This window comes from Camelus dromedarius, chromosome 9, assembly GCF_036321535.1.
Source record: "Camelus dromedarius isolate mCamDro1 chromosome 9, mCamDro1.pat, whole genome shotgun sequence".
Classification (NCBI taxonomy): domain Eukaryota; kingdom Metazoa; phylum Chordata; class Mammalia; order Artiodactyla; family Camelidae; genus Camelus; species Camelus dromedarius.
In genome coordinates, this window is record NC_087444.1 from 28,998,501 (window position 1) to 29,022,478 (window position 23,978).

Consider the following 23,978-nt stretch of genomic DNA (forward strand, 5'->3'; position numbering starts at 1 on the left):
ATATTATTATTCCATGATGCACCTCCCCAAATCCTTCCTACTTCACATTTTCCTTGTATCATTTGTTCCCTTTTTGAAAGAAGGAAGAAGAAAGAAGCCATCCATTCATTATAAAAGCACCTGAGCTACAAAAAAATGTAAGTTCCTAAAAGGAAGACTAGGGCAGTGACACACAGATGCTTCTCCACACCGTCCCTGTGGGTGGGTGTCTATAATATAAACACAGCTCAAATCACTTGTGGGCCGTCCCGGCACAAGCAGACTGGCCACGTGAAGGACAGCTGGGCTCAGACCTGTTCCCAATCAAAGAAAAGTTATTCGTCTTGGTGGTCCGACCACTCAACTTAAACAAAAAGAACTGAGCCAACTTTCATCAATGAGCCTTTCTTTGAATCTGGGGGAATAAAAAAAAGAAGAAGAAGAAGAAAATAAAAAGTGAGAGTTGACGACTGGTTATGGTGATGTTTGGCCACAAGGTTAATAATGATGGGTTTCAGGTCACTGGCAATTTCTCATTTCAAACTGACTTGCACCATCGCCCCTCAAGGCCTGACTGTTTAATGTGGGCTGCAGGGCACCCACACTCCTTCTTGGACACCCAAGTGGCAGGTGAGTGACATTCTGCCATTATATCATTACCAAAAACGAGGGACAGACACTTCATCCTTAAAATAAAAAAAGTGCTCATATGTTCAAGCTCCATCAAGAGCCAGAGACTTGTTCAGTCTCATAATGACTGAACTTGAATTAGTTAGTGACTTGTAATCGATTCAGGGGAGCCAGGCTCTTTCTTCCAAGGGAACTTAGGAGGTAAAAATTCTAAATATCCCTGCAGTCACTCAGAATACTCCACTGCTTTTCCCTCCATACTGTTGGGCACTTTTTCTCAGATGCTCATTTCACTTCTAAGTGGCCCAACTGGAGGTTACATGGCTTTTCCTCCTAGTACTGACAGCAGGATGGAGGGACAGAAGAATGAATGATTAAAGCTGCTTAAAGTGGAAAGGGGAGCATTAGGGAGTGGTGGAGATGATGGAAAACTAGAAACCACACGCTTTTCTGATGCCTTTACTCAGCTCCAGCTAACTGCTGCCTCCTCAGCCAATTTTTAAACCTAACGGGAAAGCCAGATGCTTACGTGAAATCTCTCAATTTGTGTACATATCTCAACGACTCTTTTCAATCACTGTGTGAGCAAAACAAAACAGGATGACTAGTAGGTGATGTCCACTGATGCAGAGGAACATCACACTGAGTTTTCTCCTCTGGAAGTCACGTCCAAAGCCATGGCTGGTCCCTGGACTGGGCCGAGACAAAAGTGAAAAGGGGAGGCAAAGAGGTAGGAGGAAAGTCTGGGAGCTGCAGGCTGGTCTTAAGACTTTCATCAGTGATATATTTGCCTGTCAAATTTCATGACCCTGGGAGGATGATAAACACACTCAAAAACCTCATCTAATTTTAGAGCGAGTTACTTTGACGCATGAACCAACTTGTGGGCAGATCAGCCCCCACTCCGTGACCTAAGCGATGCCAAATACCCTCTGAAGGAGGGAGACTGTGGGCTCTGTTCTCCCACCCTGCACCGCATTCGTCAGGTCAGGAGCTGTTTCTCACTCCTGTGTTCCCAAGGTGAGCCTTCAGTGGCAAGAGGCAGTCCTGATCTGCACTGTTCCTTCCTGCATTCTAATTATAGGCAAAGAGCCCTGAGGTCTTGGAGGATTTGGTTTCTTAACCTGAGACTTGAATCTTCTTCCCACAATATTCTTGTCTTACGGGCTGTGCCACGGGGCCCTGGGGAGACTTGCTCTGCCTGAGATAAACACAGTGCACTCCCACAGTCCTAATTCACAGAGATATATATATTTTTTTTTTCCTCCTCCCAAGTTTCACCAAAGGAAATCCTTCCCACAGTCAGTCTTCACTAGGCTGGAAGTCAAAACCAGGTTCACAAAAATCCAACAAAACGCACAAGAAATTAAGTTTCCCTGATAACATAAAAGTACTGAAAAATAAAGAAAAGCCTTGCTCACTGGAAAAGGAAATTGGCAGAATCCACAGTAATCTAACTGGACAAGGACCTGCCTGTGACCCCTACCGCCACCCCACCGTCCCAGGTCCAAGACGTTCATCAGTGATATATCAGTGATATATTTGCCTGTCAAATTTCATGACCCTGGGAGGATGATAAAAATTTTAAAAACCCTCTATTAAAACAGACTAATAAGATTTAATACCAAATATTACATGTGAAGCTTGACTCTAGACTAACTGAAAACAAAAAGCTATGAAAGATATTTTAAAGATAACTGGGTAAATCTGGTTACAGACTATGCATTCTTTTATGTTAGTGAATTATTATCAATTTCATAGACATGATAATGTTGATAAAAATGACTATGTATAACAACGATTTTAGTTTTAGAAGTCGCTTGCCAAAGTACTTAAGGATAAAGTGTGTCAATGTCTGCAACTTACATATGTGGGTGGATGGACAGATGGGTGGGTGGATGAGTGGATGTATGAGTGGGTAGATGGGTGGGATGGGTGGGTGGATAGGTGGATGGACGGGTGGATGGATGGATGGATGGATGGGTGGGTGGGTCGATGAACAGATAGACAGATGGTTGGACAAATGAACAAAACATGGTAAAACATCAGCAAATACTGAATCTAGGTGATCAGCGTATGGCTATTCACTGCACTATTAAAGTATTGTCTGAATTTTCTTTATGCTAGATAATTTTTGCAATAAAAAGAAACCTGTTATTTTCAGAATTTCAGTGTTTTAATTAATCTTTTAAAAATGCACATGCTTTTTAAATCACGTCTTATGAAAAACTCCCATGTGGAAAGCAGGGGTAAAGTGAGAGTGCCTCCAGTTAATATTATAGAGAAGAGGGTCTGACTGCTGAGATCCCAGCCTGAGGGTCTTCTCCAAGACATCTCGAGAACATTAAACCCGCCTTCAACTGATCGATGAGGAAACTGAGGTTCAGAGAGGCTCAGTGACTCCCCAACAATCACATAGCAAGTTAGCAGCTGATGCAGGGACCTGATGGACCCCAGGGGTCCTCTCCACAGTGGACTGGACCACTGAGTTGACTGGCCTTGCCTAATTCACAGCTGATTTTCACGAGGGTAAAGGATGCCTTAGCAATGATGTTATCATTCATCCTTTGTTCCTCTGAAATGATTTTCTCAGAACCACATACTTCATATACACGTCCTCCTTTTTTCTATTCACCCAGTAAACTCTTTATCACATTTATTGTAAAGGGCATTGTCCTGGGCCCTTAGGGAAAAGGACAGGCCCACAGCTCTGGGCCCTGCCCTGGACACACTGACACCCTACAAGTCCTATACTGGTGTAAAGGACAAATCCCTCAGAGCTGTTCCCAAAAGGGTCAACTTCTAAAAATGGTTTCCGATCATTATATCTCAGTGACAGGAGAAAAAATGTTATCTTGATAGTAAAGGATTTAAATTTATTGCATGGCTGAAAATGGTTAGTGAATTGAAATTATGAAGTAATGAATCATTTCCTGAAAAAGTTAAGCTGCTAGTCATGCCCCGGCACAAAGAACTATTTAGGGATGTCGAGAGAGAGAAAAAAAAAAAAGAAAGAAAGTTAGGAAGCCTACCCAGGAAATTATCCCTAAGTGTATACACTTTCTTGAAGATTCGATGACTTTTAAAAGAAAAGAAAATTGAACAGACTTCATGACTACTATAGGAAAAAATTAAGCTGTCTCCTAATTTCTGCTCAGTTCTTCTGTTTCAAGCACCGTCCTTATAAGTATTGGAACCATCTGAATTTCACAGTTTGGCTCATAGGCAGCCCCTACATGTGACGCAATACTATGGCCGGGACTTTCACACCACCTCCTGGACTCTGGGAGATAGTTCCCACCAAATCTCGCCACACAGCAGTTGAGACAACTTGACCCTGAACTCAGCCCACGTTCTTAGATAGCAACACCGATGGCTCACTTACTAAGAAATGGGGTTTCCAGCCACCGCTCAACAGACGTGGAAGAAACTAGAGCAACACCATAAACTGATGTTGCGTGCTGGTCTCTACTTTCAGGCCCAGTTCTTCTTTCTTCTTGGTTGTGCTTCCTAAGAAATGTGGGCAATTGGGGTTCCCTACATTTACACCATCAAGGTCATGTCAAGTGGTCGAGGTCACCTAAGGCTCTGGGGCTGAGAAGGTGCCAGGTCCCCGGCCCGGTGGGGGGAGCGCTCACTCCTGGGATTACAGGACGAGAAGGCAGCCTGCACGATCCAGCAGCTGTGCCACGTGGTGTCACCGACTGAGCTTCACTTGGGCGACCAAAATCCTCCGAGCAAGAGCCTTCTTTGCTCAGTCATTTCCACGGCCTCAAATGGAAATCACTTCTTAACAGGGTTCTACAAACGACAGGTTGAAGGTGCTTCTTCCAGATTCTCTGCCCACAGTCATGTGGAGTGCTGCTGGAAGGCTCCCCACTCAACGCCATAATTACCAGAAAATGGAAAAACCCCAGAAATACAGGGGCTGTGGAACGGGGTTGAGGGGCTGAGGGCAACTGCTGAACTGTGCAAAGATCAAAGCCGTGCAGAAACCACCCCCGGGTTTACACAGCTGCATGCTCCGTGCAAGAGCTGTAAAACAAACAGGACTGGGACGGGAGGGAAGGTCTTGTGATGGGGACTGTGTGGGTGTCAAGGACTCCCCAGGACATCAAATGCACCAGGAGGCCAGAGAGCCACCTCGCTCCAGGCCTAGAAAAAGAAGCTTGTCGTCTTTTCCAATCCGGGCCATATTTTGATCGGATCAGAAGATTTCACCAATTCAGCCTTCTGAAACATACTAACAAAGACAGATGAGAACTGTTAGCAAATATGCAAAAAAGTTCTCAAGTTGAATCAACACCACCACTGTCACCACCACCACCAACAACAAAAAAGGAACTGGTCAAATCTTAATAACCTGGGGCTGAGAAACTCCCTGCTCCAGCTTATCTTGTTTAGTTGCTATGTACAACATCGGAATGAGACCCAGAGCTCTTAAAACTCCTTTAGGTGCATAAATTCCTAAACTAAATAATAACAAAGCCATATGTTACCTTATTTTAAGATATGAACTGCTGTACACCGCACAAGCACAACAGCAGGGCCCAGCTATCACCTGGATGCTCTAGAAACAAAATCATCTCATAAGCCTTGCAAATGCTGGTTTTTATTTTTTTGTTTTTTTGGCATTACAAAACTTTCATATTTCCCCTGTGTGCAGAGGTATAATTTCTTTACAGGGTCGTTCTCCATGTCTTCAACTTGATATACATGTAATATTAGGAAATGAAAATAATATATATATGCGAATTCCTCATTCCGTGTATTAGAAAACAATATGTTTTGCTCATTAAAGGCGCCAATATAAATGCTATAAACCATGAAATTACCTTTGAGCCCTTCCTGAAATAACCAGTTCACAAACGAATGATCCATGCAAAAAAGGCGAGGGGAGATTACAATAATAAGACTAAGTTACATTTTCATTTCGGGATTTTTTTTTTAATGTAGAAAAGTACTATTACTGCAAAACCAACAACTGCAGCAGGTACATCCAATTTATACAGGAAGCAGAACAATACAGGTAGATTGAACAAAAGAAGTTCAAAGCAGGGCTTTTCATGTTTTCGAAATGTAATGCAGAACTTGTATTTACAACAAATTATCTCAATAAGCGAATTTTCCTTCAGGTTTTCTTACTTCAGAGGAGTTGCTATAAAAGCAACGATGGCAAATGCATTTTACTAAATAACTTCGATGTTTTTCAAACTTAGAAAGTGAGACTCGTCCCTACTGATGACCAAGAGCTGTGGACAGCAGGAATCTTTTCCCATGAGTCAATATTCTCGAGCTGAAACTAGCAGAACCCAAAATTCCATGTGATTCACAAACAAGCGCCACCCACATCATCTAAGACGTGACTGAAAATGCAGATCCCTGGGCCTTACTCCAGGGTTCTTGAACCAGAAACTCTGCAGGCGAAGCCCAGAGAGGTGTGTTCTAACAGGCCTCCGGAGAACCCTGGTGTGTGTTCAGGTTTGAGAACCAGGGCCTTGGTCTGATAATGTCGCTCACCAAAGGTGAAGATGACAAAGCTGTCTCCTCTGAGACCCCACTCAGAAGCTCCAGTGGTACCTCCGTTCTGCTCCTCCCTATCCAGGAAGGGACATCCAAGCCAGCTGATCTGCACACTTCCATCTAGATTAATCCTTGCCACCCTCTCCAGGCCATCCTTTCTCATCTGTAAAACTGTGGCAGGTATGTCTTTAATCGAGACAACATGAGAGCCCTGAATTTCCTCCAGCTTCCTCCCACCAGCCCTGCAGGGGCCCCAAGGACACTATGAAACAAACCAGGATGAGAGGATCCTGGACAGGGGATGGCCCACACTTCTGAGCAAGGCCTCCCAGGGATCCTAGGACTTTCCTGCGTGAACCCCCGGTAGAAAGCCATGTATGTGCCTGCTTTGGGCCAGTCCTGTACAACTCATTCACTCACTCATTTGTTCATTTAATTAGTGAGTCACTCACAATCACGCTCGCTCTTCCTTCAAGCCTAATCAAGCTCGCTCTTCCTTCCTTCCTGTCTTCCTTCACTTCTCTCTCTCTCGCTCTCTCTCTCACTCTCACTCTCTCTCTTTTTTGCTTGCTCCATGCCTGAAACACAAAGCTGTATTAGACTATCCCAACTTTCCCATCTCGTGGGGGACACACACAAACGAATAGATGATTATAATACACTGAGTTAAGTACAAAATGGAAGTCCACATGAGGATCATAAAGAATGGATGACTGGGGGACGATATTCTTCCTGGGAGAGAGTCGGTCACACACACACATCCCAGAACTGAATCTTACAGAAGGAGGAGAAGCCCACAAGGTTGAGGAGGAGGAGATGGGTGGGTTCTGCAGGGGCAGACCATGAACAACAACACGGAGGAGCAGATGGGGCTTCCCAGGTGCAAGCTCTTTAAGGCAAGAAGTCTGCCTCAGTATCTGTACCCCCAACCTCCGGGGCCTGGCCCAGACATGCTGAGTGAAGTCACTGGACAAGCCATAGGGAGTTCGTTGGAGGATGTCACTCATGGGGCAAGAAGAACACATCAGGGTTCAGGGGGGAGATCCAGACAAGGGGGAGGGAGCTGACTCACCCAGGCATCAGCAGCAGAGGAACGGTGGGGGCGGGGGGCTAAAGGAAGGAGGACAGGACTGAGTGAGGAACCAAGCTGCTTAAATAGGAAAGGACCCTGAAGAAGACTGTGAATCCCCTTCCAAGGGGTATGCAGGAAAAACTAGGCTCTCTCCTGCTGGGATAAGATCCTGTCAGAAATGGCCAGACCAGGCTGGAGCAGAGAATCCCCAGTTAAAGGCCTCCGCTCTGTGACCTGCGTAACTCTCCCCCAGCCTGGGAGAGGTAAGAACATCCTACCGGCCCAGCTGTGTTTAGAGGAGGGGGGCTGCTGCCTTCGAGACCGTAGAACCACTGTAAGGAAGAGGAAGAGATGAAGGAGGGAAGAGGGGACACACAGCCCAGCAAAACCAAGCTGGGACAGGAGATACAGAAGACAAAAGGGGACCATTTCTTGAGATTCCTGTTTCTAAAGAAGCCTGCACTCAATTATAGGAGCGACATGAGAGGGAGCCAAGGTAAGGAGTCTTTACTGCCTGCTCAGTATCACCAGACAGTCCCTGGGTGACTTGCTAGTGTCCTCCTTCTTAATCTTAGCATTGGCACTAGGAGGCAGGCACAAGATCCCCATTTTCCTGCTGCGGGAATGAGTAGCTCAGAGAGGTGAGGTCACTTGCCTGAAGTCACACAGCTAGTAAGTGGGGGAAGCAAGGTTTATGCTCGGGTCTGACTCCAAAGTCCAGGCTGTGCCAGGCCTAAGTCAGACAGAAGAAAGGCTTAGATAACTGCAGGCTGAAGCGGCCGGCAGGCCAGGCCAGAAGCAGGGGACCAACAAGAAATGGCGAGTTTACCAGAGCATGCCCACAAGGTAGGGGCGGGGAGGACGTCTTCATGAGACCCTAGAATTTCCTAACGTCTTGGCAGAAAACCTCTGGCCTGCATCACTGGTGTGAAGATTCGAACTGGAATCCTTAACATTCTAACCCATCCGGGGAAACCTCACCAAGTATTCTGACAAAGTGCACATTCAGTTCTGCAACTGAGATCTGTCTGAATCCATCTGGCTCTTCTGCGAATCCCTCCAAATACTTTAGGGGTAAGGATGGTGCACTTAAATTTAATGGAATTTCCTGCCATCTTCTGCAGTGCCAGAATTGCTCCATCCCGTAAATAAATTTGGGAAGAACTTTTTGTCTTTCTTCATTTAATAGACATAGAACATAATCTTTTAAGTAAATCCTAATTTAAAGGATCCTCGGTCCAAAAGATAATTATTTGGACCACAGAAACAACCACGTGTGGGTGTGATACGGATTGCATGCAGAGCTATAAAAGAAAAAAAAAAAAAAACTTGGCTCTGTCATTTTCGTAAAATTGCTGTGTTGTTGCCATTTTTATTGGGTTAATTAAAAGACCATAAAAATCAATTCAAACATGTTTGGAGACAGATTTCCAAATTTTACAAACTGTGCTCAGTTGTCGTGCTAAAGATAAGAAAATGACAGACATCTCTATACTCAGGGTTATTGGAGCAGTTTCTTTCTTTTCTTTCTCTCTCTCTTTCTCTCCCTCTTTCTGTCTTTCTCTCTCTCTAGCTCTCTTTCTTTAATCCATCCATCCATCCTTCCACCCACTCATCCATCCTTTCAACCAACCAAAATCCCCTACTGTGGGCCAAGCATTAGAACAGGAGTAGCCCCTGTTCTCAGGGCACTGTCGTTCTGGTATAAGACAAAAACTGAAGGACATCATTTAGATCAAGGGCAACAAACTTTTTCTGTAAGGGACCAGATAGTAAATCTTTCCAGCTTTGTGCACCACGTCTCTGCTGCAGTTACTGAACCCTGCCCCCTGACAGATGAAGCAGACACAGAGAACACATACCAGATGAGTGTGACGTGTTCCAATAAAACCTTACTTACGGATATTATCATGTGAATTTCATGTGTCATAAAATATTCTTTTTTTTTAATTCTTTTTTCAAACATTTAAAAAATGTAAAAGCCATCCTCAGGCCATACAAAACCCGGGTGTTCTTGGACCCTGATTTACACTGTTACACGGGGAAAGATGACATGGTACAGTTGACCCAATATCCCAAAAGAAGATGGTACGATTGTCAGCTGGTAAGTCCAGGGGCCACCGGATTCCTACATCTAACCCAGCAGACATGGCAGGGGCAGAAAGGAGGCCCCCTTCCCCCAGCTGTTGGCCATCAGAGATGGCTGCTCATCTCAGAGATGGCTGCTTGCCAAGGTCTATGCAGTGGTCTTTGGTGACTCGCCCTGCTCCCTGGTGGCCTTGGCAAAGGGCTCCAAACTTGATAAAGTGATAATTTTGCTTTTTACAGCCATTGTGTAACTTGGATAAAAAGCCAAGCCAATTCGTTTTGAAAATCTGAAGAAACGTTAGCCCGCGGATTGAAACCGGGGGGATCCCAGTTACAACCAGACGGCAATTTCCACGGTCAACTTCTGAAACTATCCAAACGTGGTCTCTGACAGAAATGATCAGAGGTCCCTGTGTAATTCCCTGGGTCCTTGTCCTGCCTCGATGGCCGAACCTCAGTCACCAGCCAGCCCAGTTCTAACGACAGAAAAACAGCGCAGTTCACGCGAGTGGCCTTCGGTGGGCAAACGTTCAAGCACATTAAGGTCTTAATATAATTATAATTATAGAACATGTTCAACCAATTAACCACAAATATGCTGTTTATCTGAAAGGCTGCCAACACGGGGAACTGCAGTCAAAATAACATTAGGCTGTGGTCCTTGAGCAAAGAATACACACTGAATCAAAAGACAGATCAGAAGGAAAGGGCCAAAATAAATATTTTATCTGATATTTTATGAATATTTCCTCAAATGCCAGATTAAAATATGTCATCTCAACTTCCCATATATTTACTTGATGAAATCAGATTAAGTGAGTTCATGACACTGTTGAAAAACATCATAAACCAGAGAGAGAGAGAGAGAGAAGTATATTTTGTAAATCTTGGCAGTCAGGCTCTCCTAACGTTCGCCCGAGTATAATGTAAATAAGAAATGGCAATTGGAAGAAGTCATATTTTTTAAGGCATTTAGAAACTTCTCATTACCTCTTATATCTTCCTTAGTTACAGCCTGTAGGACTTTAAGGAAAATTAAACTCTGCCTTAGCAACTAAATACCATAAGCCTTCTCATAACTTTCCTCTAAGAATTTAAAAAAAAAAAAAGAACCTGGTTGTACAATCTGTCTATACACAATTTGTACTGCTGTAAAAGCATATTTTGAAAAGTGCTCCCTAAATAATTAAGCTATTCCTTTTACCATACTTCCTATATTACAGGAGTCATTTTCCCACCAAGAATCAATAAGTCATTCCTCACGTCAGTCATTTTTCTCCATTTAACGGAACGGACTAAAGTCCGACACTGCAAGTTACATTACCTTTGAATTATGTGGGTAATTTAAAATTCAAAGTACTACACTAAGGAGCTTTCTAGACTGACCACTCTACACTCTGTTCATAAATACGGTCCCTTGCAGACCCTTCTGACAGATTTACCGAACAACAGGAGTTTGAAACAGTTGAGACCAGGGGCCCGGCAGGAAAGCTGTTCTCTCTAACAATGCCACAAGAACAATTCTCCTTTCAGAGGCAACACAAAGCCAAGCGTCATACATCATTCACCAGGAAATGTCTCTATGTTTTTAGATTAATGGTAAAGCCATTCTGAAGCATCTTTGCCTTAATTACAAATAAACACGTGGGCAGATATTGACGTGTTGGCTCAGAGAGCCCTCGAAGTAAAAGCTCCAGGAGGATTTTTGTTTGACCAGACCCAAGCCCTCTGATAAAACTGCCAATGTAAAAACCCCAACAGGTATGTATGAAGGAGGCTGTTTCTCTTCAAACACATCACAGGGAGAAAAAAAAGAAATACACAGAGATATACAAATGAAGGTGTGTTTAAGCACACATCTGCAACAATTACATTGTAAAGAATTAATAAAAGTGGCTGTGTATTCCTTTACCTGAATTCATGGGTTGAAATGCTTCCAAATATCAATAAAATACAGTGATCTCCTTCTTCAGGAAAATAAAAATAAAAATAACTACTAAAAATGCCAACAAATGGTCTTAAATTTGTGACAAACTGACTCACGCCGTAGTCCGGTAAACTTGAAATAAAACACCTGTCAAGTAAACAGCATTTCTCTCAGTGGCCCATATTATTTCATTCAGTATCTCCCCAAAATAACCAGCCCCTCCTAAAAAGTAGGAAAGAAAATGAGACTTGGGCGTACTGTCTTCTCAAATACCGGTTATTTAGGAAACAAAGTAGTCAGTTTGACTTTATACCTGAGGTATATGTGTAGGTAAGGATTGAATCTCCTCCGCCTCTCTCTGCCCACGACACCTCAGTTACCGGCACCATAATTCCGCTTGTCACCGTCACTGGGACAAAGGAACCCATTCTTTGGGAAAGCACTGCCCTGGAACTCTAAGGTAGAAGCTTTCTCAGACCAAATCTTTGTAAGAGCTGGAGGAAGCCCTGTTCCTTCCCACTGCCCTGGAGACTAATAATCCTTTTTTTAATCCTTTTTCTCCTTAGTGAGTAATTCTGATAATTGTACACTTTCCTAATGTGGAACCACCTGGGGCTGCTGGAGCCTTACCGAGTCACTCAAGGACATGCCTTTCTTGGGTCTTCAAAAATCAACTTTACTTTAGGTTTTATTCTTGACAACTGACCATTCCCAAGACAAGTCACTGACAAACGCCTTAAAAATCACTAGCTCTCATTTATTCAACTTTCACATCAGCGTGGCCAGGAGCGCGGGAAGCAGCAGACTGGCAGGGCTGAGTGGCTAGCGCCATGGAAAGCTTCCCCTTCCAGCGGTCCACGATCCCAACCAGACTGCAGCCGGAGCCGCCCTCCCACTGCATCTCAGCCCGGCACCCAGACCAGAGGCCCAGATGCCTTATGTTAACTGAGAATCTGAGAAAACCAGAACCTTCCCAACAGGTGTTAGTTTTGCATGGCAACACTTAACAATCGCAAATTGTGAGACCCTAAGGAATTTTTTTTTTTTTTGCTTCCTACCCCCAGGATGATTTTTTTTTTCTTTCTAAACTTTGTTCAGATTTCTTCTCGCTTGCAAAATGGAGCAACCCCCCACCCAGCTGATGGATGCTGGCTAGTAAATTACTGTATCTGAGTAATGGTACATTGATATGGCCCATAAATTATCATCCAACATGGTTAGTTCAAGTAAAAGGAAATTTTATTTAAGGGAATTGATATTCTGGGAATGGGCTCTCTCCAAAGGATAGCTATCCAGGGAAGTAAAACTTTTAAATATAAAGGGAGATGGCTGCAAATGTATCAGTCTCCCCTAGGATACAAAGGGTCAGTATAATTGTTTTGGTAATATCTTGTGGAAGTATGCATTACTAATGAAAGATGGACAAGAAATGTATTCTTCTCCTTTGGGAAAAAAAAAAACTGCACTGTGAACAGGCTTATTCTTTCCAAACTGCATTTTATTAAAACAACAAACCACAACCACATCACAACAAAAATCAGACCAACCTAGATCAAGTTGCGAGAAACAGAGCTAAGGTTATTTTATTGCCACAGGCACTGGCCCTCCTCAGCAGAGCCTCTCAAACCCTTAAACATTTCCCTGAGTCATTTGTCCCATCACTCAGTAATGAATTTCATATATGTATGTGCTGCCTGGGGAAAAAAAAAAAAAAGGTAAACTCATAAATAATTCAATACACTGTCTCCTGCCAACTGACCATATATTGTTCATGTTTCACCTGCCATATTAAATAAAAATTTAAAAATAATTCCCTTTTTTTTTTTAAATTAAAAAACCCAGGCTGTATTTGGAGGTGACCATACAAAGTCAAAACTTATTGCTTAAATTGCGCAGTTAAAACGTATTCACTAGGAGTGACTACATTGGGGGGCGGGTAAAGTTGCTTAAATCTTAGATGTTTTCTTAAACAGTGGCTCTAAAACTGCATCACTATAAAAATCTCTATTGGATAATATAATGAAAATTAAAGAAAGAGCTTCCATTCAAACTTAGGAAAAATAAGCTATTCTAGTTTCTTTGGACTTTTTCAAAATATGCCATCACTGTCACACTTCTTTTCATGCCTTTGTGGATAATTATTATTCAGTTAATCATAAAAACAAATATTAGAAGCCTAGTTTGATGAAATTATCAAGAACAGTCCAACCTTTTTGTTCAATGATTTAACATGGTAAGTAAAATCAGAGGAGATTGCCCCTTTGGCCTGATCTCTGCCTCGCCCCCTGTATTTTGATTGAACCAGCCCTTCATTAAGCCAGTGGAAAAAAGAACACACTGAGAACACTTACAATGCTTTAGACACCAAACAGAGAAAGAGCCATAATCCTCCGACATCTAAGAGAGGACAGCACATGCTGTTGTTGGCTTTGATGGTAACGACACAGTTCCTTTTGAACAAAGCACCTCTCTAGACCAGTGGCGGGTCAAAGTTACAGACACTACTGGTGACCCTAGAAGAGAGAATTTTCTATTAGCCAAGACTCAGAGGACTCAAAACAGCTTGATGCCTGGTTAGAGGTCAGGCTCTATCCACTTGACCTAAGAGTTCATTTCAGTAGACATCAAGATTTAAGGAGAGTCACAGAATGCTTAGGCAATTAGAAATTCAGTTTCCAAAAAAAAAAAAAAGGAAAACAGAAAGACTAAACTATATGAAGCATCAAGACACATTCACCAAAGTGAAAAGAAATTTGATTTATTTTATTTTCCTTATGGAGTCCCATCAACAATTCTTACAGGTTTTCAAAAGTTCATGCTGTTTTTCTGAATGCCAAGGTCAGGCCCGCCATGTCAGAGCCACCATGTACATTATCAAATGGCTGATTCTGGACAGCAAAGTGACCCCAGCAGGACACTGGCATGAGCACATGGATGTCCAGCATGACAGGGAGCTGTAAGATAAAATAAGCTTTCTAACTTAAAAAAAAAAAAAAAAAAAGTAAGGAAATTATAAAATGTATTCAAAAATCTGAGGCAGATTTTTTTAAATAAAGGAGAAATTTAACTATTACTATCTTGAGTGGTTATGAAACTTAGAATAACAATATCAACAGCTTAAACTTTTCTACAACACTCACATAGCTAAGTTTGTGATGGTCTAATTGGTATGGAGAACATAATTAATAAGAAGCTGTTTACTGACTCATTTTTTGGTTTTGTTTTCCTGTTTCCTTTTAGTTTCAAAAGTCTGCCCCAATGTATTGCTTATAAATCATACCAAAAATGCATCGGTCTAAAAAAAAATTATGTTTCTTTTTAGGGGGGAAGAAAAGGATCAAGTTCTACCGTCCAACTTTCACATTTTACTTAATTACAAACGAAGACATAATGCATTATTTTTCTGTATCCACAAGAGACAGGCAGACTGTAATGTTTATTGCATGTTAAGTTTTCACTGGATCACAATATTATTAAGCTTTAAATCAGAGGGTTGTTTCCTTCAGCTAGGTCTAACAATACTAGCAAGTAAAAGGAAAAAAAAAAAAAAGAACACCTCATCTGGGGCTGTAATATTTGCTGAAAAAAATCTACTTCAAAACATTAATCAAATTTTTCGCCTACTGGGCAACCATATGGTATAGCAGCATGTGAATCTCACAAACTTGCTGATCTCCTGTAACTGGGTGCAATTAATTACGCTGGCTGCATCCATCTCTTGGATTTTCGCCTTGTGAAAAAAAAAAGTATTTATTGCAACAGCTTTTACAAAACAAGGGAAGGAAAATCACAATTGATTAATGAGCTGAATGGAAATATTTCCGTTGGCAGATTTTTTTAAATGAATAAGGATTAATACCATGGATGGAAAGGAACACGGTCGAAATCTCCTTGGACTTTCTGGACCCCCCAAAAAGGTGGCAGGAGAGTGGGGAGTGGAGGTGCCGGGAGCATCAATGCATAATTCACCAGCCGGCTTTAGATCGCAGGTAATAAAGCCTTAAACTGGGGAAGTAATAAAGAGGTTGGCTTTACAAGATACTATCCTGGGATACAAAACGCTTGTTCTTCAATTTGAAAATACAGATATTAAATACTCAGTGGGAGAGAAACATTACAGGCCTGACAAAGAACAGAAAGGAAAGTGGCTCTTAGAAGGAAGCAATCGACTTTGTCCTTAGCTATTTAGGCACCAACACTGCTGTACATATGGTCCAAGTATTGTTTAAAGACCTCTTCGTAAAAACAAGCATCTGAGAGTAAGTCAGGATGGTAGCGCTGTCCTCACCTGCTGGCTGAAGGTACGAACAATGCACAAGGACAGCATCTTTCCCACTAGCATCCAGCCCACAAACATGTCCCTTTTCCTAAGATTCAGCACACTTTCTGGTGCTAAACCAACACTCCTGCCTTCTGGGAGCTGATTTCTTCGTATGTCCTGGGGTCAGAGTCTTTCCCTCAATGGGGAGTCACAGACCCAGGGCTGGAGGTCTTAAGAGACAGGCAGAAGCGGTTGCCCTTTGCCCCTTTTTCAGAACTGCCCTCAGGGCTAAAGAGACCACCCAAGCTAGCCAAGCATTAATGACATCATCTTCTCAGGCATCCTGATTTCAGAAAGCTCAGCTTCCCTTTCTCTGAACCGACCCCAAAAGAGACTGGTCCCAATATTTGCCATTCATGAAAGATTTATCTCAAGAAAACAGGCCAAATATTAAACATATGTGAAAAAAATATATATCGGAGGTTGGTATAGCTTAGTGGTAGAGCTCATGCTTAGCATGCACAAGGTCTTGGGTTCAATCTCCAGCACTGCCATAAAGGAAAAAAAAATACACACACATATATATATACTTTCTCTTTACTGTGCCTACTGCAGTTAAACCTTTACCAGAAAATTCTGCAAAGGGCTTTGTTAAAGAGAATTTACTATCATTTTATTAATGTCCACATGGTGTGTGTGGCTTATATGATGATTTCTCTGCCAGTCTTGTTAGTTTTGTGGAAATATGCATAAAATCGTCTGCAATCGTCTGACAAACAAGAACACCCAGGAAAAGAGAAATTTATTTTTATAAAACAAAGCGTTAGTGTGATATTTTAAATGACAGCATCTCATCTCAAACAGCTCATTCCTTTGTTGACATCACCACACAAGCAGACCTCATATTGTGCTTTCCTTTACTACACTTCACAGATATTGGGTTTGTTTTATACACACACACACACACACACACACGTATGTACATACATATATACATACATACACAAATTGAAGGTTTGTGGCCACCCTGCATCAAGCAAGACCACGGACACCATTTTCCCAACAGCATTTGCTCACTTCATATCTCTGGTCACATTTTTTTTTAATTCTCATAATATTTCAGCCTTTTTCATTATTACTGTATTTGTTACGGTGGCCTGTGATCAGTGTTCTTTGATGTTACTATCACAACTAGCTGAAGGCTCAGATGATGGTTAGCATTTTTTAGCAATAAAGCATTTTTTAATGAAGGGATGTATTTTTTTTTTTAGAGATAATGCTTTTTTACACTTAGCAGATTACAGAATAAACACAACTTTTACCTGCACTGGGAAACCAAAAGAATTCGGGTTGCTCACTTTATTGTGATATCAGCTTTATCGTGGTGGTCTGGAACTGAACCCACAATATCTCTAAGGTGTGCCTGGAGAGCTTAGAGCTTAGAGATTTTGAAGTAAGGGAGGAAAAAAAATGTGCATTGCAAACTAGCAAGCAGATCTAGGTGGGTAAGAGATTCGGAAGGCCACCACTTAGGATGTTGCAAGGATAATTTTTGAAAATCTTATTAAAAGTATTTCAGTTGCAAATCAGAGCTACTTTATAATCAAATAAGATGTTTTGAAGAAACCATCATCCAGTGAAAAGTGGGAGGAACTTATCAAGGAAATGTGCCTGACTTCTGGAAGAAAAAAAATAAAATCTAATGAGAACTGAGTAATCCAACTCCTTAAACCAGTGACCCTACGACATAACACCACTCGCTGCCACCACCTCTCAGATGATCTCTGAACCCCTCCTACGTGCAATGGTTGTTGGCTTAAAAGTTTAAAGAGCTAACAAAATGTTTTAACGAGATACAAATCTCAGAGATCATTAATCAATATGTTCAATGTTATTTGTGATAATTCATCATGACATGATATTAATGGGTTACTGTACCCTTCAGAGGTGAGATTAATGCAAATGAGCCGCCACAATTAACTTTACTGCTCCCAACTCACAGGAATGGACAGATGATTATAAATGACAACTATATGTCAATTACAATATCCAATAAAGTGAAGCTTAGAGAACAATCCATCTCCTTTTATTGTTCTTCCTTGACATAGCTGAATTTAGCTCAACCCACTGTTGTCACAATGGAGCCACTGCTGGGGGGAGGGGAAAGGGTTTGTCTTCTCCATTCTTTTCTTTTTTTTTTAATTTTTCAATATCTGAAAAAATGCTTCAAAATTGTCCACGCAAATACATTTTCTAAAGGAGGAAGAGCCACAGGAAGCCAGGAATAAACGCCACATTCATTCTAGGTAAGTTGAAGAAAACCGTATCCATTTTCAAATTGGAGCCACACAGCCAGCAAGGAAACAACGTATCCAGCTGTGTATAATATATTTACTCAATTAAAAAAGGAAGACATGAGCACAGCATCCTGGAAAGCCTTGAGTTTCACTAAACAAAAGTTATTGCAAGATCACTCTGTCGAAGCAAAGAGGTCACAAAGTGGAAAGGCAGATATGAGGCCAAAGGCAGGAGGGTGGTTTCTAGTCAGGTGACAGACCTATACTTGGGGTGTCAATGAACACCCTGGTGCAGGCCCTGCCTGCAGAGGATTTTGATGCCTGCAAACTTCTTCCTTCTATGGACAGAGTGCTTTTGGGGAGGTAGCTCTGGTGCAGACTGGCACGTTGTAGTGATGCCTCCTCACCCCAGATCCTTTACTGGGCAGGTACACCTGGCGCATTGAGTGTTGGCTGATAACTCACAGGCTGATATTCCCTTTCTGTCTTGCTTGGAAGGCTACACCCCACCACTCCCACCTCCTCCCCTGGCAGACGCAGGCTAATCACTGGACTGCCAGCCAGACAGGCAGGCCCCTGCCTCAAGCAGGACCCACTCTGAGGTACTGTTCACACTCCAGAGCTCCCCGGGGATCAGGCTGAAACTGGTCACATCCTCATGCAACATCTTCCCTGCCCTGTGCCGCTCGCCTCACTCCCCTCTCCTGAAAGCACGACCCCCCAGATCCCTTGAACACGCAGCCTGACATGGGCTGGGCTTCCAGGGAACAGAAGCTAAGGCCAGGCGTCCGAGAGACAGGAAGAGGAACGCTCCGCCTGCAGTAGTTTATAAGGAGACCCACTCTGTGCTGGGCACTCAGAAAAGACCATCCTATACACTCCTTTTTGTAGCTACAGCCAGAAAGGATTTCTTCCTTATGTTTCCAGAAACATCTAACAGTCAGATCACAATGCAAGACTGTAAAAGGATCACAGTGGGCTGTTGAAGCTATAGCTCTGTCCAGGATGTCCCCATGTCCCTTCTATCGCCACAGTGGAGCTCATTTTTCCATTAGGCAACCTGGGCCTTCTTGACTCCAGGTAGGGAGTCAGGGTGCCTGATTCCAGCCTGCACTAAAGAAGCCCACTCTCTGGGCCACCACTCTCAGGGGCAGGGCCTGCCTAGAGCCAGGCCAGTCAAGTTCTGCCTGTGGCTTCTATGTCAGGGTCAGCGGGGGAGCTGGCTTCTCAGTGCCCAGATTATCAACCTAGGATGGTGCTCGTCTGTCAGCAGCCAACATGATCCCCACTCAGAGAGAACATTCTCTTCAAAGAACATAGCAAATGAAAGCTAATCCGAAAGCAAGAGCTTAGATAAAGATGGGACCCTGCTGGCACGCGCCAGACCCTAAACCAGGGGCTGGCAAACCCTGACCACTGGGCCAAAGCTGGACGTCTACCATCCTCACAACACAGGGCCTAAAAATGCTTTAGCTTTCTTAAGTGGTGAAGAAGGAAAGAAGACTATTTTGTGACACATGATGAATTAAATGAAATTCAGATTCTGGCATCCAAAAACCCAGTTCTCCTGGAGCACAGGCACACCCACTGGGTTCCCTATGCTAAGTGTGGGAAGGAGGGAAATAGTTATGACAGAGACCGCAGGGCCCACAGAGCAAAAAGTATCCATTATCTGTCCTACGGCAGAGGACATTTGCTGACCCCTGCACAAAACTCTGCATTGCATGAGCCAACAATGACCGTTTCTGCTTAAGGTGCTTTCAGTTTGGACTTTTCCCTGCACAAGGGGAACACCCTGAATAATTAACAGCACAATCTCCTCTCAGCTATTCCCACAAACCTGTACACTCTGCCCGCCCCATTTGTTGAGATCCTAAAGACTGGAGGTCCAGGTGGGTTGTTTCTCTTGCCTGATCCCTAGAATTTACTACATTCTTTGCTGCATGTTTGCAAAGTGCTGAACCAAGAGTTCAAACATGCAAAATGTCTAGTATCAATCATTCCAACTGATAGGAGGTTCTAAGCCAAGCACTGAAAGATCAAGTAGACTAAGGGTGGGAAGGAAACTTCGTGGTTTTTGTTTTTTTTTTTTTAATGTACCTGAAGAACATATTTAATTGGAGAGGAAATCCCACCACTGCTGAAGTGCTGTCCCCATGACGGGAGCCTGCGGGTTGGGGGTGGGGGGCGGCTGCAGTGGGAGTCTCGGCTCAGGAAGCTCAGGTGCCTGGTGAGAATTGAGTGTGACTGTGATGACTTTCACAGAAGATCACAAAGAGGGGAAATGGATTCAGTCCCTTCATTCTGAGCTTCCTGTTTTCCATTAGGAGATAGTTCCAGGTTTAGATTTCTCTCCCCTTTTCCCTCTGCACTCAGCCCTGTCTAGGGACAGAGGGAGCAATCATCACGAAAGCAGATTCACGCTGCCTCCCTCCCCTGCTCCCCTGAGACTTGAGGCTAGTCGGAAAACTTAGCCAAAAAAAAGGGGGAGAGGGCAAATTGTTTTGTTTTGTTTTGTTTTGTTTTGTTTTGTTTTGTTTTGTGAAGACACAGAGTAACTCACTTTCATTTTAACAACACGAAGACAACTTTCGTTTCTCAGCGTAACCCATCTATTACACCGGATTCTAACAGCTCTATTACATTTTCCATACATTCTCCTGGCATGGGGTATAAACGGGCAAGACAGTGCTGGATAAATCACAGCCAGCAGCAACGCCATTCTCTTTAGGGAAGGAAGCCTCTCCTTGAGCATTTTAACTTGCTCTCTTTTTTGGAAACACCCAGTCAGAAATGAGTCTCTCCAACCGAAGAAATGGAAATTGATTTCTTAGGGTAACAATTAACCTCTGAAAATAACTACGAAAGGTTGCTTATTAATTATTTTTTGTAATATACTTTGGGAATGTTTCTTTTTTTCATAAAAGACGGAGACAAAAGTAGACACATTTTATGATCATATAAAACATTATTGGATTCATATTTTATAGGAGAATGAAACTCACTTAATTTGCAAAACGCTCCGTATGAAAGGGAAGGGCCCCCCTACACACACACACTGCTTTTTCAAGCCTTTTAAATCCATCTTGTTAAAACAGCACAATCTTTCTGTTCTTTATTCCTTCACACATAACTGCCTTAGAGGTTTTAATATATTGTTGCTATTTCAGTCTTCTGTGGTTCTTCTACTTATTCAAAAGAGAAAGTGTTTTTCATCTGAATAGTAGTTTACAGTGAACTCCAGTGACACCTCATTCTTTCTTGAGAATGGAAGGAGTTGTCGCCAAGAAACCTGTTACTATCCTGGGGGGACTAGCATCTCTCACATAATACTGTAGAGATGGACTGGTGTGCCAGCAATTTAATACACATACACACACACACACACACACACATACACAATGCAAGACAGTTTTTTTTTTTCCTTTTAGTCACCTGAAAGGTCCTGCAACATAACCACAAACCAATCGAGATGCAAGTTAAATTATCTACAGGTATAAGTTGGAGATATTGTGGGTTTGGTTCCAGATCACCACAATAAACCAAGGATTACAACACAGCAAGTTACACGAAGTTTTTGCTTTCCCAGTGCATACAAAAATCATGTTTACAATACACTGTGGTCTATTAAGTGTGCAATAGCATTATATCTTTAAAAAAAAAAAGTATGTATCTTCATTTAAAAAAATACTCTGTTGCTAAAAAATGCTAACCATCATCTGAGCCTTCAGTGGGTGTAATCTTTTCGCAACAGTAACAGTAACATCAAAAACCGCTGATTACAGATCACCTTAACAAAGATAATAATGAAAAAGTTTGAAACACTGTGAGAATTACCAAAATATGACCCAGAGACACAAAATGAGGAAACATTGTTGGAAAAATGGAAAAACTGACAGACTCGTTTGATGCAGGGTCACCACAAACTTTCAATTTGCAAAAAAATGCAGTATCTCTGAAGCACAGGACAGAGGAACCCAATAAAACGAGGTCTGCCTGTGACAGACGTTGTGCCAAATACTCCACGTCTGTCAGGTCACCAAGGTAGAAAACCAAGCGTTAACAGACCAAGACATGCCCCCAAAGAAGATCTAATAGATAAGATCACTCAAGGTGTTTTATTTTTCCCCTCCTTTGGTGCTGGAAAACTTTATTCTACACTATTTTGGTGAAGGAGGGGGCAGTATTTTGTTTTCTTTAAGAGACACACACACACACAAAAAAAAACCCAGTTGTGTGAAATCAAGTGACAGGAACAACATGGAACCGTTTCTCGACACGTTCCAAATACATGTTTCTGCTAATTAATTAACAAATTCAAGCTGGTTAAATAAAACCTTCTTCCAACACCTCCTATTTAATTGCAGTTTGGCACCAACAAATATATATCAAAATTATAGTATTTCCCCTGACAGGAAGCTCCTTCCTTCCACACACTATTATGACTCTCTGCAGAGTAAGCCAGAATTGCTGACAGCCTTGAACACTGCTACAACAATATTACTATACTTGGCAAAGAAGTACCCTTGCGGCGAGAGAAAAGCTGTAATTTTGACTGTCACTTCATATTACACTAGATATTATTTCACTGTATACACATGCACACACTCAAAAACTCTTAATAGACTACAGTTTTCGCGCTGCCTGCCTTTCCAATATAAATGGCAATATAATACCAGCCAACCGCCAATGGGATCCCAGCGAGAAACAAATGTTTTGCATTATGGAAACGTCGTTGGAGGATGCCTTTTAAGGCATATTTCATTCCTTTGTCCCCTACTCACTTCGCTGACACCCCAGCATCAAATTCTAAAGCTAATTGCTTTGGTTATCAGAAGGAGTTCACTTTTTTTTTTTTTTTTTGAACCCTTTTAGAGGGCAAGTTGTCATGAACAAATTCTAGGCTTGAAAATGTCCAGGATAGGTGGCCAAGGGGTACCCCACAATTCCTCATATTCTGGGCACTCTTTAAGTCTGACGCTGGATGTTTAGAATTTCAAAACTGATCCTTTTTCTGCCTTTATTCTGTGTTTCCTCTCACGTGGAAGGGCTTGTTAAACAGCAGGGGCCGCCAGCCATGTCACAGTTAAGCCAAACTGGCAAACACAAAATAGCCCCCAAACCTTGCAAAATCTACATACTGTCCCTCCCAGAGATCAGTGCCTGTCTTTGCAGAAAACTGAGTACAACATATGCTTCATCCTCCCGAGGCTCGCGCTGAAGCAGATTGGGCCAGGTTCCCCACTGTGCTCTCTCTCCCAGCTTTGATTTACAAGATGGTATGTTAATATTCCCCTCTATCCACCCTGGGCAGGAATTCCGTGATGTCCGTCGGAGATCCAAATGGAGAACTCCACAGAATCCAGAGGTCAGGAGGATGAACACAGAGGTGGAGAAAATTCCAACTTGCCCCAAGTGGAGAATGCTAGAAATGCCAGCGAGGAAGGGAGCAAAGGTCTTTACGTCATCTTTCAGCAGAGTCCGTTCCTCATATAAACCTGGTGGGAAATTCACAGGACACTTGGGAAACTAGGCTATTTAACAAGAAGCCTTAATCTCTGCCATCTTCCCCCGCCCTTTTTCTTGTCTTCCTTCAAATGACTGTTTCAAAACATTTAAAGAAGATTTAAACTTGTTTCACAGAATCAAGGAAAAGCATCAGCAAACTCTTTGCCCTCCGTTAAGAGAAGGTATCCGAAACTTCCCCGCGTCTGCTGACCACACCAAATTTAACAAGGTTCGCAAATGAACTCGAGTAAGTTTCCCGCAGTGACACATTAATAATAAGTTCCTTATCCCATCTATCCCAAGCCATGAATATGTAATGTTATAAAATGAGTCCTTTTCACACAACAGAACCTCAGACGTGAATAAATAAAAACTATCCATCACCAGCCTGTGAAAAATTAATGAGAGTTCGGAGACGCGAGGAAAAATGGGGACCGAGGAGAGATGGCCCAGTTCATAAAAGCCTCCCTAACTTTCAGATAGTAAATATCCTCGCCCCCGCCCCTAGCCACACTTCCAGGCGGGACCTGGGAGGGAGTGGATTTTATTTCTCATCTGCTGAAGGCTGCTCCTCGCCACAAAGGAGGGATCCACACACGGAGAGGTCACGGCCACACGAACTCCACTTCCAATATTCCACCTGTGATCCCGAGTTTGTTTATTTAATTATTTAGAGTTCGTAACCAACCTGCT

General features: G+C 42.6%; 1 protein-coding gene across 4 annotated transcripts in view; it reads right to left on the reverse strand.

Moving 5' to 3' along the window:
• The window catches only part of WWOX (WW domain containing oxidoreductase), a 901,973-nt gene that overhangs the window by 736,987 nt on the left and 141,008 nt on the right, over window positions 1-23,978 (reverse strand). Inside the window, exon 6 of one of the 4 annotated variants that reach the window (XM_064488938.1) lies at window positions 22,802-23,275. The exons of the other annotated variants lie outside the window; for them this stretch is intronic. Within the exon in view, the coding sequence (XP_064345008.1) occupies window positions 23,249-23,275 (27 nt within the window). The 3' untranslated portion in view covers window positions 22,802-23,248. Of the gene's footprint in view, window positions 1-22,801; window positions 23,276-23,978 lie in introns of those variants that run through there. 4 annotated transcript variants of the gene reach the window in all.